Genomic DNA, 16,183 nt, shown 5'->3' with positions numbered 1-16,183 from the left:
CAGAGTTGTTCTGAGGATTAAATAAGTTAATTCATGTAAAGCACAAAGAATAGTGTCTGATACTTAATATGCAGTCAGTAAGTGTTGTTTATTATTACATGAGAAAGGGGCTCTCTGGTTAAATAAAGTTGGGATAAAGCTGAACCGAGGTAAGCAGGTTTCTTTACTACAGGATGCCTCATCATCTTTAATATTACAACGTGGTAGAAATTTTCAAGAGGGACCTTAAATTGCATGACACTTATTCAGCCATGGAAATCTTTTTGTCATGGGGTATCTCACAGGAATAAGGTCACTCTTCTTTTTGAGAATCCTAAATATCCCTATCTAAATTCCATTAGACTCTTACTATTTTATTTCATCAGGAGTAAGTTCATTTCTGGGTTGCTGATTTCATTAAGGTGCTTCAAGAAGAATCCGTTCAGAGTAGGATGTTGGTCATGACCCCTGTGCTCTTGTTTAACACTCTGCTTCTCAGACTGGCCTAAAACTGACAACTACTTCACCTGACATCTTTGTGGAAAGGTCTCTCAAGCGCTAATTACAGGATCAGTTTTGATGTGTTGCACCTACACTTTCGTCTCAGCTTCAGTTCAATAAAATATTTGTAGAATTGTGTGGCTTTATACATATGTCTGAAAGTATATAAGCCTCTGTAAAAATGAGCATTCTACTGGGCTGTTACGCTCACAGCAACTCTGGCTAACATACTTCCCAGTAAGAGGGATTTTAGTAGAGCTCTTCCTTTCATGAATAATTTTAAAGTATTTTCCCACAGCTATAATGCTAGAGTTATTTGATGATATATATGGTCCAATCTGGTATGAGGTAGAATGTACCTTCTAAAAGAATGCTGCTCTCAGTTCATACCCAGTTTTAAGTTGCATTGAAGTTAAAAAGTAGTATATATTTTTCTTCTCTTCCAAAGGGAGGTATAAGTTTTCTCTCAACAGACTCCTTACTTATGTAGTAGTGGTACAAAGAAGTATCTAAAAATATCTTTAAATAAAAATATATAGCTCTGATAAGAATATTTGGATTTTTAGAATATAAGATTTAATGAAAAATAGTTGCCATTACGGTTGCCTGTGTTTTCACAGTGACTGCCCCCTATGTACAGTCATAGTGTATTTTTAAAATACAATCTATTAAATGAAGAGGTGAAGTGATCTCTGCTAAGTAGAGGCCATTCTGATTTAACTAGCCATTATTAATTGTGTCTAAGCTCTGTCACAGCAGAGTTCCTACTACAGATACACATTTTTTTTTCTGGTTAAATAACTGAATGGACCTTTGTTCGTCAGGTAACTAACAGACTCATATTAGCCAACATTTGATTGTACTGATGTGAAAATGGAGGCACGATGTTTAGAAATAAATTTCTCAAGGCCATTATTAGTGACAAGCAAGAGATGCTACGTCCAGATACCATCTGTTTGCTAGCTCTCCCTTTCGGTGTTTGTCAGTAAAAGGCCGGAAGGAAATAGAAGGTGGTTGTAAGACGCATTAGGGCCTTGTGGATTCTAAAGCTTTCAGATCCAGACTCAGGAGACGTGGGCCTATTTGGAGACAGAGATGAAGGGACCAACGGAGCAGGGACGACTGATGGAAATGAAGCCAATGAAGAGCACAGGCAGCTCAGAGAGTAAACTTTTGTCTCCTGGAGTTCACTTGCAGTTTTGATAGTCCCACCAAACTGAGCCAAACTTGCTGGGCTGAAAAGTTTACTCCCTCGCAGCCATGCTGGCACGCACTGCACATTTATCACTATTTTGAAACCAGTAAGGTTAGAAAGACGTGTTGAAAACATTAGGTCAGTTGATGGAAAAAAAAAAATTGTTTTTTTTTTAGTTGATGGATTTTTAAATTTATCTGTGTGACTGAAATAGACTGCTTGATTTTATTGGCAGGTGAACAGAGATCATACCCATAAAATAAAATTGTAACAGAATTTTAAAGGTAGTACTTTTCAAATTGGAATATTAAAATCCAACATATAAAAGTTCTATATATATCATGATTGTTCAGACTATGATCTATGAAATCTGACTACTTGAATTTCAGTTCTTCTTCCACAGTGTATTAGTTATGTGACTGAGCTTATTACTAAACCTTTCTACACCTGATTTTCTCATCTGTAAAATGGACATGATAAGCACTGTACCTACCTCTTTAGGAATGTAAAAATACTACGAGGAATACTTTGATCTAGAAACATATCTCAGCTCCTAATAATCATAAAATGTTAGTTAGTGTAACTGGTGTTACTAACATTGCTATTACTGTTTGATTTATCACTATCTTTACCCTCGTCCCCATCCTCATTTCTCCTTCCTGGAAAATTCCTGCATATCCTTTATGTTGAGTTTGTTGTCATCCTCTCTAAAGGAAATCTTTCCTTACTCTCTCCCGCAGAACTCACCCCCCTTCCTCCATTATAGTATCTCTGGTATAGTCTCGGGATGAGAGCCCCGGTGTTGGACCAATAAAGAAGTGACCATCACAGCAGATACACTGCCCCTGCCCCCAACACCTTTATCCCTAAACTGTTTCTGGTTCCCCTTAGAATCTCGTGTCTATTCCGTAAGGGCCAGCTGCCCCCAAAATCACTCCCCCAGATTAGACAGCGTGGCGCCTGCCATTCTCCCATTACCACCCAGGCCCACCTCTGGTGGGGGTGATGTCTATCACGACTTGCCCCTCAGGGTGTGATACTCAGCTCTGATAGGAATTAACATATGTGACCTTATTACAAAGGATTATGTTTATAATTATATGATTCTATGATTATCTTCCCCACTACACTGTGAACTCCACAGAACTTTTTCAAGTTTGTATCCATAGTACCTAGTAAGCATTGGCCACAAAGCAGAAAGTCATTACAGTTTCTGTTTACAATGAATGAACGAATGTTGTTCACTTTTGAGTTGGGATGACCAGCTGTCCCCTTCTACTGATAAATTCTACTACTTTAATAAAGTTGTGATCTCTAAGGGGCAGTGTGATTTGGCAGAAATATCCTGAAGCAGGAGCAGGAAGATGGAATTCTTGGCCTAGGCAGGCCACTTCTTTGTCCCTTGATTCCCTTCCTTTTAAACTGGAGTAGCACCTGCCCTGCCGACATTACAGAGCTGTCCTAGAAGGTGTGAGATACTGCTTTGTCAATTGACAGATTCTCAACAAATGAAAACTGTGCTACTGTTCTGGAGAATAAGCAGATTTTATTATAATTGTTGTGCTTTGATACGATTCCTACTTTGTTTTACAAAATTTCCAGAATTTCTACAATAGTTGAAAATTTGTGAGGAAAGATCTGTAACCACAGTGTCAGTCTGTCATGTAACAGTAGAAGTATTTGAAAAATAGTAACTATAATTTAAAATGCTTATTTTAAGATCTCATAATTTGATTCTTTTTCTACTGTATCTTACTTTGTATACATGTTTCATCTCTTTACCTTTCACAGCTTGAATCCAGATACATCCCTTTTTATATTCCTTTTGGGTTTTGATTATAATTTTATTTTATTTTACAATTTTATAATTTTATTTTTAATGCTTTCTGCTCTTCAATTTCATTAATACTTTCCATTCCATGTATTTTAGTAAGTCCAGTTAAGCAGGACAGTAGATATACTACATAACACCATGGTTTTAGAAAGATGGTCTTTGCTTTTTATAAAATATAAAATCAGTATCTTCTACTAACTGGTAACATCTTCTGTGTGTCTTTGGGCAAGTTACTGAATCTTTTTGTGATTCACTGTCAGCATTTGTAAAATTGGGGTAATAATATCTCATAGAATTATTAATATCATTGAATGAGACAACATATGTAAATAGTTTTAAACAGTTTCCTGTACATAGTAAATGCTCAGTAAAAGTTGGTTTTAACTGTTACTGTTGATGATGATAATGACAGTGCATCAGAGTTTCTTTTTGAGCCTTTTCTAGACATGCCTCATTTTTCGTTTTATCCCTGGAATAACACTAGGACCATTAATTTTTTATTTCTACCTGAAATCTTTCTATTATTTCTTCTTCATTGAATCATGGCAATTTAATGTTTTGTTTTTCTAAATCTAGATTTAACTTTAGGATAAACAATGAACGGTAATTTTTGTACAGTTGGTGAATACAGAATTGAATGAAAGCAGTAAATAATGTCCAAAACCTTTGTAAGTGATACAGTATAAGAAATGCATGTGGTTCCTATCTTACTCATTGAAAAACATCCATCTAATGGACATTCAGGTCCATCAAAGTTTATCTGTTTACCTGCCATCATGTTTTACTTGACTATCAAAATTTCACTTTTCACATTTGCAATAATTCCCACATTCTGCTATTCATATTAATTGCTTTCAGTTTAACATCCTTACTCTAGAAATTCAGGAGATAATTTGAAGTTACTTTTAGTGGATGATATTCCTTTAAAAAGTTAAGTTTAGGGGCTTCCCTGGTGGCGCAGTGGTTGAGAATCCGCCTGCCAATGCAGGGGACACAGGTTCGTGCCCCGGTTCGGGGAGATCCCACATGCTGCGGAGCGGCTGGGCCCGTGAGCCATGGCCGCTGAGCCTACGGTTTCGGATCCTGTGCTCCACAATGGGAGAGGCCACAACAGTGAGAGGCCCGCGTACCGCAAAAAAAAAAAAAAAAGTTTATCATAATTTTGAAATGAATATAGATGATAAACTTTCTTTGGAAAGTAAATCTTAAATTCACTTTTTTTTAAACCACACTGTTTGCAGTTAATGGTGGTAAATGTTTAGTACATGGGAAATGTTGAAGAAGCAGAGTCCAGTTTATACAAAGCCTTTCTGTACATATTCTTCCAGTTACATCTACCGCATAAGTTAAAACTTCAGTGTTTCTAATCACTGTCTGCTGGAATTTCAAATTTGAGACTTACTGTGTTTATACCAAGAGAACAAAACTGAGATTATGTATGTAATTATCTGATTGAATCAACTTCACAGTATTCAGTGTTTCACAGGAAAAGTTATTCTATAGTGTCACTGATTTAAAATCACAGTTTCTTAAAGCTACATCATAATTTAGTTACTAAAGGTTTCATTTTTAAAAATCTAGTATAATTGTAGAAGTTGAAGCTCTGCTTATTAGTTCATAGCTCGTCAACATCTCAATTATTAGAACTTGCATCTTATTTTCTTGGCCGTACTACTTCAATATATTATTTTGATCATAAAGGTAACTATGTACTTATTCTTACCTCGCTCCTGAAGTTTCTGCCGTAATTTGTTTAATCATTTCCTTTTAAGTTTCATCTACTTTTAAGTTTCAAAGTTTCCTTATGCACAACTTTGTAACGAGCATAATAGGTTTATATGTTATTTTGAGTATGTAATTAGCCTTGAGAAAAAAGATATAATTACAAGAAGATGGAGAGGTATGGTGAGTCTTAAGATTCTTAGAGTGATGGCAGTGTACTTTCAAGGACCCAGAGTGTTAATGATGCTGATGATTTATACCTGATTTCATTCAAAGATGATGATGCTCCTTCTTGATGGAAATTTATCACTATTTTTGTCTGGTCAGATAGGATCAATGTCATTAAGAAGAGGACAGAGGTTTTCCTGAAGAAACGCTCCAGAATTGGGAAGAGGAGAGGGAAGAGGGAGAGAGTGTGTGTTTGGGGGGTGGAGGTGGACTTGAATGAAGACTGTAGGTCACATTGAGTTATGAGAAGGTTCTAGAGAGACTCTACCCTCCTTGAAGGCACTTTGACACAAGAGAACCCTTTTGCTATTTGGAACCTTTTAGATGTAGGAGGGAAAAGGAAGAAAATGTGTATCTAGTTAGTTATATCAATGGGGAGTGTGTAAGTCAGATGTTCACAACTTAAAGAACACTGATTGTGCTCTCGTGCCACTGAAGGAACACCTTTGCAGTGTATGAAAATAACTAATGTACTGGGCATACTTAACATTTTCTTGTTTATTCTGTGCTTTCTCTGTATATGCCTCCCTGTTTGGATCTGAAAAGTAGAGATGAGAGGATCCAAATGTGCCATGTTAAATTGTATCAATTATGAGGAATCCTTTGAAAAGACAAGACTAACAAATATTCATTAGTTTGATTTAAGGGACTAGTCTAAGCTTTGTCAGTTTGTAACTTTCAATTTATGTTTCTTTTAATAAGTTTCATAGGAGAATTTACAAAGGAATCCCACTCCAGCTCAGAGGGGAAGTCTGGGCCCTCCTCCTGGAGATCCCGAAAATGAAGGAAGAAACCAGAGACCTATATAGTGTGAGTACCGAGAGCCAGCCTGTTATTTTGCAACTATCATTCAATGTTGGGGCATATTTGTAAGGAAAATTGACTAACACCTGGTTGTAGCTACTCATTTGCAATGTAGTATTAATAATAAAGAGATTTACAATGTCACTTTTAGAGTTTTTGGGAAAATAACAGCAGAATTCAGTTTATCCAATGGCTGCCTGTGTATGATTGACTGTTTTCTTCTTCTTTCCCCTAAGATTGTTACAGTATTCTAGGTTTTATTTTTTATTTATAAAAAGTTAAACGTTTCACTCAGTGATCAGTAATGCTTTCTGTATATTAGTCAGGGCATTAAATTTACCTCCTTGTCATCTCAGCTATACCCTTTCTAAACCTAAATTTTATATTAACCTTTGAAAGGAATAAGAAACATATATCTAAAAATAACTTTGTGCCTTAGAAAAAGTGTTCAATGTCACTAATAAAAAAGGAAATGTAAATTTAAAAAAATTAAAAATAAAAATAACTTTGAAATCTCAGAAAATGTATATAAATAGAATAAATTAAGATAGAATAACTGAAATAAAGACAAATTATAATAAAAATAACTTTGAAATCTGTTCCTCAGAAATTGTATATAAATAGAATAAGACCGAATAACTGAAATAAAGACAAATTATTTGTCATTTAAACCCAACACCAATTATAAAAGGGGCTTTGGAATGCTCTTTTGATATTTTCATATTTATGTATAAATAAGCAAAATTTCATCAAGATGTAAGGTAATAGGGCTTCCCTGGTGGCACAGTGGTTGAGAATCCGCCTGCCCATACAGTGGACACAGGTTCGAGGCCTGGTCTGGGAAGATCCCACGTGCCACGGAGCAACTAAGCCCGTGCACCACAACTACTGAGCCTGTGCTCTAGAGCCCGTGAGCCGCAACTACTGAGCCCGCGTGCTGCAACTACTGAAGCCCATGCACCTAGAGCCCGTGCTCCGCAACAAGAGAAGCCACTGCAGTGAGAAGCCCACGCACCGCAACAAAGAGTAGCCCCCGCTCACCGCAACTGGAGAAAGCCCGCGCGCAGCAACAAAGACCCAATGCAGCCAAAAATAAATAAATTAAATAAATAAATTTTAAAAAAGATGTAATAAATATTGGTTAATTTAAACAGTTACTTGTTTTTTATGATGTAAAGAGTTTTTAAATTAGTTGTTTGGAGCCTGCACAGAATATAAGTTTTGTCTCAGGATTTTAGAGTTTCAAATTATTTTAGATGGTTGATTAGATATTTGCCTTTAATGTCATAGTTTTAGAACCAGTATTGAAAAATGATATCTGAGAGAAATATTTAAAATCTAACCCCAGCCCCTAGTATAGTGTGCCTCTCATAGGGTGGGTGCTCAGTAAATAATTTATTTAATTAATAAAGAAGAAAATTTTACTTAGCATGCTGTTTTGGTTTCCTGGGGCTGCCATGACAAAGTCCCACAAACGGAGTGGCTGAAAACAACAAACATTTATTCTCCTGCAGTTCCGGAGGATAGAAGTCTGAGATCAGGGTGTCAGCAGGGCCATGCTCCATCCCAAGGCTTTAGGGAAGAGCCTTTCCTTGACTCTTCCTAGATCCTGGAGTTGCCGGCATCCCGGGTGTTCTTTGGCTTGAGGCTACGTCACTCCAGTCTCTCCCTCTGTCCTCAAGTGGCCTTTCCTTGTGTGTGTCTCTGTCTCACCTTCTAAGGACTCTAGTCATTGGATTTAGGGTCGACCCCAATCTAGTATGACCTCCTCTTAACTTGACTACATCTGTAAAGACCCTATTTCCAAATCAGGTCATAGGCCCAGGTTCTAGGTAGACAGGAATTTGGGGTGGATGCTATTCAACCCAGTACATATGCTAATATTAGAACTGTGGTTCAGGCTTTTTCTACATAGAATAAAATTATCCAGTTACTGTATATCCAGTATACAGTAATAAGAAAAGAAATGACTTGCCCACCAATCATTTCAAGCTTGTAATTTTCAGCGCTATCATAAGCATTACTTTTACTACTTGAGATTCCTCTAGCATTTAACCAAGTCTTCCTTTCCCAGTTATTTTCTTTTACTCTCTCTTTGCAAAAGTAGTATAAATTGCTGTCCTGAAATGGGAAATTCAATGGGAATAAAACTACTTTTTCTTAATCTATTGATACTAAGATTTTTCTCAAATGGTGGAATTGTCCTGATTCCCGAGCCAGTGCTCTTATCTGCTATTTCTCCTGTTCTTTTAATTGTATCTCATTGTTATCTGTCTCTCTGGGGTATAGTGCTCTCTCTCACAGGTGGCAGAGGTCCAGTGACAGTGGATAACAACCTCACCTGCAGCCTTAGCAAGACTTAGTAATCTTGTTGGCCAAACCCACAGTGAAATTGCTAGTTTTTCATCCAGATACTTTCCACTGTACTTCTGCTCTCAGGTTTATAGGTTCATTACATTCCTATTTCTTTTAAGTAAAATGTTTATTCTTTATTATTGTGACACTCATGGATCTTAACCCACCCAATCTCAGAGTAACCTTAGAAGTTGCTTACACCTCCTTTCATTAAGATAAGAAATATGCTTAATTTCCTATATTCTGCACATTGGCTTGTAACCATTCTAGGACATAAATAATCTTTCTGCTCTATTATTTTTTACCTGCTTAACTGGGCTTTGTTTCTGTTATGAGGTCTTACGTTGAATTTTCTTGTCCTCTAGAGTAATTTTTTTTAATAGATCTTTATTGGAGTATAATTGCTTCACAGTACTGTGTTAGTTTCTGTTGCACAACCAAGCAAATCAGCCATATGCATACACATGTCCCCATATCCCCTCCCTCTAGGTAGCCTCCCTCCCATCCTCCCTATCCCATCCCTCTAGGTCATCATCACAAAGCACTGAGCCGATATTCCTGTGCTGTGCTGCTGCTTCCCACCAGCCAACTGTTTTACATTCAGTAGTGTATATATGTCGATGCTACTCTCACTTCGTCCCAGCTTCGCCCTCCCACCCGTGTCCTCAAGTCCATTCTCTATGTCTACCTCTTTATTCCTGCCCTGCAACTAGGTTCATCAGTACCATTTTTTTTTCTTTAGATTCTATATATATGCGTTAGCATATGGTATTAATTTTCTCTTTCTGACTTACTTCACTCTGTATGACAGACTCTAGGTCCATCCACCTCACTACAAGTAACTCAGTTTTGTTTCTTTTTATGGCTGAGTAATATTCCATTGTATATATGTGCCACATCTTCTTTATCCATTCATCTGTCAGTGGACATTTAGGTTGGTTCCGTGTCTTGGCTGTTGTAAATAGTGCTGCAGTGAACATTGTGGTACATGTCTCTTTGAATTATCGTTTTCTCAGGGTATATGCCCAGTAGTGGGATTGCTGGGTCATATGGTAGTTCTGTTTTTAGTTTAAGGAACCTCCATACTGTTTTCCATAGTGGTATTATCAATTTACATTCCCATGAACAGTGCAGGAGGGTTCCCTTTTCACCACACCCTTTCCAGCATTTATAGTTTCTAGATTTTTTGATAATGGCCATTCTGACCAGTGTGAAGTGATACCTCATTGTAGGTTTGATTTGCATTTCTCTAATAATTAGTGATGTTGAGCATCTTTTCATGTGCCTCTTGGCTATCTGTATGTCTTCCTTGGTGAAATGTCTATTTAGGTCTTCCACCCATTTTTTAACTGGATTGTTCATTTTTTGATATTGAGCTTCATGAGCAGTTTATATATTTTGGAGATTAATCCTTTGTTGTTGCATTTGCAAATATTTTCTCCTGTTCTGAGGTTGTCTTTTTGTCTTGTTTATGGTTTCCTTTTCTGTGTAAAAGCTTTTAAGTTTAATTAAGTCCCATTTGTTTATTTTTGTTTTTATTTCCGTTACTCTAGGAGGTGGGTCAAAAAAGATCCTGCTGTGGTTTATGTCAAAGAGCATTTTTCCTGTGTTTTCCTCTAAGAGTTTTATAGTGTCTGGTCTTACATGTAAGTCTTTAATCCATTTGGAGTTTATTTTTGTGTATGGTGTTAGGTAGTGTTCTAATTTCATTCTTTTATATGTAGCTATCCAGTTTTCCCAGCACCACTTATTGAAGAGGCTGTCTTTTCTCCACTATATGTTCTTGCCTCCTTTGTCATAAATTAGGTGCCCATATGTGCGTAGGTTTATCTCTGGGCATTCTGTCCTGTACCATTGATCCATATTTCTGTTTTTGTGCCAGTACCATACTGTCTTGATTACGGTAGCTTTGTGGTATAGTTTGAAGTCAGGGAGCCTGATTCCTCCAACTCCGTTTTTCTTTCTCAAGATTGCTTTGTCTATTTGGGGTCTTTTGTGTTTCCATATGAATTGTAAACTTTTTTGTTCTAATTCTGTGAAGACTGCCATTGATTGTTTGATAGAGATTGCATTGAATCTGTAGATTGCTTTGGGTAGTATAGTCATTTTCACAGTATTGATTCTTCCAATCCAAGACCATGGTATATTTCTCCATCTGTTTGTCATCTTTGATTTCTCTCGTCAGTGTTTTATAGTTTTCTGAGTACAAGTCTTTCGCCTCCTTAGGCAGGTTTATTCCTAGGTGTTTTATTCTTTTTGTTGCAGTGGTAAATGGGAGTGTTTCCTTAATTTCTCTTTCTGGTTTTTCGTTGTTGGTGTGTAGGGATGCCAGAGATTTCTGTGCATTAATTTTGTATCCTGCAACCTTACCAGATTCATTGATTAGTTCTAGTAGTTTTCTGGTGGCATCTTTAGGATTTTCTATGTATAGTATTATGTCATCAGCAAACAGTAACAGTTTTACTTCTTCTTTTCCAATTTTTATGCCTTTTATTTCTTTTTCTTCTCTGATTACTGTGTCCAGGACTTCCAAAACTATGTTGAATAAGAGTGGTGAGAGTGGACATCCTTGTCTTGTTCCTGATCTTAGTGGAAATGCTTTCAGTTTTTCACCATTGAGTATGATGCTTGCTGTGGGTTTGTCATTTATGGCCTTTATTATGTTGAGGTAGGTTCCCTCTGTGCCCTTTTTCTGGAGAGTTTTTATCATAAATGGGTGTTGAATTTTGTCAAAAGCTTTTTCTGCATCTATTGAGATGATCATATGGTTTTTATTACTTAATTTGTTAATATGGTGTATCACCCTGACTGATTTGTATATATTGAAGAATCCTTGCAAAAAAAAAAAAGAACGATAACAAAGTAAAAAAATAAAATTAGTCTAGGAAACTAACAGATATGTTAGAAGGAATATAAAAATAAAAGTATAGATAAAGCAACAACCAGAAGGTAGGTCAGTACCACAATAGTAAAAGAAAAAAGAGGAGGAGGGAAAAGAAAAAACAATAAAAGAGGGGGTTGGGAAGGCCTTGGCTGTGGAGGGCGGGGCCTAAGCAAGGGTGAGGTTTGGGCAGTGGGCGGGGCCAATGCTCAGGACCCACAGGGCTGGAAAAGGCTGTGAGGGGTGAGGCTTAGGCTCAAGGAACAGAAGGGGCCCAGGCGTGCCCCCCGCCCCTGGTCTCAGCTGTCAGGGGACCTCACCTGGGAGCCCAGCAGGCTCCCCGTGCCTGAGTGGGCGGGGCAATCGCCCTCCTCTCCTCTCCTGCTCCTCCCGGAGGGCCCCTCCCACCTGCCTCTCCTGATCTCCCCGGCCTCCCTCCTATTACCCCCAGCACCCACGCGGCCTGGAGGGGGCTTTGGAGTGGGGGATACCGGCTTGGGAGCTCAGCAGGCTCCCCGGCCCGTGTGGGCCAGGCGATCGCCCTCCGCTTCTCTCCCCTCCCGCTCTTCCTGGAGAGTCCCTCCCGCCTGCCTCTCCTGATCTCCCCGGCCTCGGGGGCGCCGATCCTGTCTGGCCTCCACTTCTCCTCCCGCCTCAGTCCCCCTACGTCCTACTTGTTCACTTTGGGGTTCCTCCCGTCTCCTTGGGTGTCAGAGCCCCCCACCAGCGGCCGGCAGGTGCTTTAGTGGGGAGGTGCTAACTCCGCGTCTTCCCACACCGCCATCTTCAGGAGAAGTTTTCTAGAGTAATTGACATTATAGATGTCTTTGGGTGTTTTTCTCCCTTTCAGCTAAATTTTATTTTAAAGCATATTTTACCATGTCTTGTCAAACATTTTCTTTCTGTGTTTTGATACCTCATCTTTTACCAGGGGGCCTGCGGAACAATAATTGAAACCTCTTTGCTTGCCGACTACCTTATTTTTTTTTTAAGATATTTAAAGAACAAATATGTAAAGATTATTATTTTTAAAGCTAAATTTTTGTAATGTCTCTTGGACCAACTTTTATCAGAAATAGCATACAATACTATTTTAGTGGTTGTACGGTTCTCTAGTACAATAGTATAAATATCTTCCTTGGTCTTCAGAACTCTGAAGTGTTTTAAAACACTGTGGAAGTGCTCATGTTTTTAAAAGCTGCAGAAGCTGCCCTTCTCTGAGTTCCTACCTCAAGACACAAAACCCACATACTCACAAAACATTTAACATACAAACATATATTCCAGGAAGCCTTGTTTTTTCCACTTTTAGCTTAAGTCAGGAATTAACAGTTATATATATTTACTAGAATTGGTTTTAACAGAAATATATATTTCCAGTACATGGTAAATAGGTCAATATAACACATGTATATAGATGTTTAATTACAATTAAATCTGGTTAAGTATAAATTAATATAAATTTTAATCTCCCACCTGGTTAAACATACTCATTTTGTTCTTTTCCCCCTGAAATGCTGCTTAATTGACAGCAGAGAGGGTTTTTTAAACAGACAAAAACTGCAAGGAATAAGAAAATGGGAGAAGAGGTGACCCTTGCCAATGTTTGGAGACCAGAATTCAGACAAACATTTAGTAATTTTAGCAACCCTGAGAAAACCGGAGGAGGACCTGATTTATGTCTCAGAATCCCCAGCAGGCTTCATAATTGCCAGCTCCAGGTACCTCTGGAAGTGGAAGTGAAATTAAAAACAGTAGAAGTGCTTGAAAGTCTGTTGCAGAAGTAGTTAGAGTCCCTGAGTTCCCCCACCTGCTCCCCACCCCTGCACGAGACGGGGGCAGGGTGTGGGTTACTGTTTGGAGAGGATGAAACAGAAGGCCGGTGGGCTGGAGTGGACACAGACCTGCGGAGGAAAGCACAGAGGGAGTGAATGTCCTGAATTTGGGGCAGCCCCGCCTTTCCCTCCGCTCAAAAACACCGGCATCCGGAAGCTTGTCCTCCTGACAGGAGCTCAGAAGAGTCTTCTCTAGGAATCTGACCAGCCCAAGAAAATACCCCCAAACTCCTGACTTCAAGGGAAGCCCAGTGAAACCAGCCAGATCACTCTACAGTGAAGACAGAACTTGAAGCCCCACGTCTGCACATAGCGCTTTCCATCAGCTTTCTCATGTCTTCTTTCAAATATGAGTGAGGAGAGGAGCTAGGAGATAACATGGAAAATAAGAACAAGTAGAGAAAGCAATTTGTGAGAAACAAGACTATACAGCAAGAAGAAAACGGAAGAGCTATTGCTGGGGTCTTCAGAGGGATAAAAAGAGAGATTGTGTCCATAAAACAAGTATAGGATGCTATAAAAGGAACATTAGAGAACAATAGAGCTTATGAATATAAAAAATGATAATAGAAATGAAAAGTACTAGAGGAGGGTTTGAAAATAACAAGTGAAGGAATTTCCCAGAAAATAGATTGTGAAGTCAAAACTCAAATCAATGAGTTTTTACGATTGAAAATATCCATCAAGTGCCCAAACCTGTGGCTAAAAATAGATCCAAGCCAAGCACAGAAATTGCAAGTTTCAAAACTTGAAGATAGAAGCTCCTATAAGCTTCTAGAGAGGAAAAAATAGATTTCATATAAAGAAGAAAGAATTAGAATGGCAACACTGGAAGCTAGAAGACAGTGAAGGCGGTGCCTTTTGAGCAAAAATATTTTCTGACTTAGAATTCTAAAATAGCCAAATAGCTAAGAAAGAAGATAGATTTATCAGACATTCAAAGTGTCACAAAATTTATCTCCCACACGCCCTTTCACAGGAGCTACTGGAGGACAAGCTCCTCCAGAACAAGGGAATAAGCCAAGAAAGATGTGAGATGCAGGAGAGAGGGGACCCAAGCAAAGGAAGGCCTAGCCGATGGTGAAGGGAGACCCCCGAGACCCCCGCTGAGTAGCGGGTCCAAAAGCTCTGGAAGCCAGGTCTGCAGGGAGGGTGCCGGTTCTGTTAGAATAGCACCAGGAGAGGTTGATGCAACTTAAAGTGAGTTTGGATTGAATTAGTGACACATATGTAGAAAATGAAGCAAATCAAGAAACAAGGCAATGATAAGCCCCAAGGAAAACAAGAACATTGTGCTAGAAAGAAGAAAGGGAGCATAGTGAACTGCATGGCTCAGCTGTGAAGAGTCTTAGGAACACAAACTCCAAAACGCTCTCCATCCAAAATGAAAGTCTAACTGTACTGGCAGGATGGGAAGGAGAGGAGGGGGTGGGAGGAGGGAGAGGAGGGGTTGTGGATGGAGAGAAACCTTCCATTGCGCACCTTTTCATATTGTTTTCATTTTTGAACCATGGAAATGGCTTTCCTAAGTCAAAAGTTTTTTAAAGAGAATTATTTTACCATTTGTCATAGGCTTTTTGACAACCGATTTCCATAAAAATGTGCTTTCTTCCCCTCTTTTTCCTCTTCAGAAATTAAAACACAGAGCACGGGGTTGTTCACCTGATATCAGACAAATAGACCTTGATGTCAACCGCACCTTTAGGGACCATATCATGTTTAGAGACAGATATGGTGTGAAGTAAGTAAAGTTTAGTATTATGAACTATGAATAGCATGTACAAATAGTCTTTATCAATTTGAAATGTCAATGTTTGGAATGTCTTGTATAGACGATAATTTTGATTCCAATTCTAAGGGTTTAAGTTTTGGTGGATCATTTGTTCCATATTGTGTACAATTCAGGAGCTAATTTAACTTAAATTTTTAACCTTTGACATAGTAGGTGCTATAAAATTGCTATAAATCATTTTATGATCTGGGAATTCTTAAATATATGGTAGATACTTTTATTAAAAGTGTTATCAAAGAAATGAGAGATTGTGTTACTTTTTGAGAGCCATGTCAGCAATAAATATATTCTTAGACCCTTGACTCCATGCAAAGGTGAAACTAAAAAAATGGAAAATACGCAAATGAAATGACTGTGGCAGTTTAGGAATGAAAGGTACAGTTTTGCTGACCTCCTATCAGTTAAGGTTCAACCAGAGAAAAAGAAACCAGTAAGAGATGTAAACTAAGGGATTTATCGTGGGGAATTGGCTTACACAGTTGCAGGGACTGACTAGGCAAGTTCAAGATCTGTAGGGCGGGCCGTCAGGAAGGGCAGCTGGAGCTCTCGGGTGGGCGCGAGTGAAACCGCGGTCCACAGGAGGAGTCCCTCCTTCAGGGAACCCTCGGATCTGCTCTTCCAGCCTTTTGACTGCTCGACCCAGGGCTTCCCAGATCATCTAGGATACTCTCCCCTACTTCAAGTCAATTGACTGTGTACTTTAATGACATTTACAAAGCACCTACATTAGGGTTTGAATAACTGGGGGTTGTAGCCCGGCCAAGTGGACACGTAAAGCTAACCATCACAGTCCACCCTCGTCAACTTAATTTCCGCATAAAGACGATAAAGGCATGCTCTGCCTGACATGGTACAGCTATTCTACTTACGACTGAAAATATGCTAACCCCCTCCGCACGAAAAGATGCAGCGCCCTTGGGCAGTGTTTACTCTTTTTGCGTTGATATGTGTAACCTAACTTCTGTGATAAAAAGTCAGCTATTATTAAACATTATGTTAGATGATAAGGAAAAGAGAAGGAAGAAGACACATTAAAATATATACACAAACATATTGA

At 38.7% G+C, this 16,183-nt stretch overlaps 1 protein-coding gene across 12 annotated transcripts in view; it reads left to right on the top strand.

The window, feature by feature from the left end:
* Window positions 1-16,183, top strand: part of USP6NL (USP6 N-terminal like) — a 187,142-nt gene that overhangs the window by 148,617 nt on the left and 22,342 nt on the right. For all 12 annotated transcript variants that reach the window (XM_019933241.3, XM_019933245.3, XM_073801538.1 and 9 more), the window contains 2 exons: window positions 6,162-6,269; window positions 14,966-15,075. In XM_019933241.3, the coding sequence (XP_019788800.1) occupies window positions 6,162-6,269; window positions 14,966-15,075 (218 nt within the window). The remainder of the gene's footprint in view (window positions 1-6,161; window positions 6,270-14,965; window positions 15,076-16,183) is intronic.

The sequence above is a fragment of the Tursiops truncatus genome, chromosome 2 (assembly GCF_011762595.2).
Source record: "Tursiops truncatus isolate mTurTru1 chromosome 2, mTurTru1.mat.Y, whole genome shotgun sequence".
Lineage (NCBI taxonomy): Eukaryota > Metazoa > Chordata > Mammalia > Artiodactyla > Delphinidae > Tursiops > Tursiops truncatus.
The sequence above is the reverse complement of the archived record's forward strand: the minus strand, read 5'-3'. Positions and strand labels throughout refer to the sequence as shown.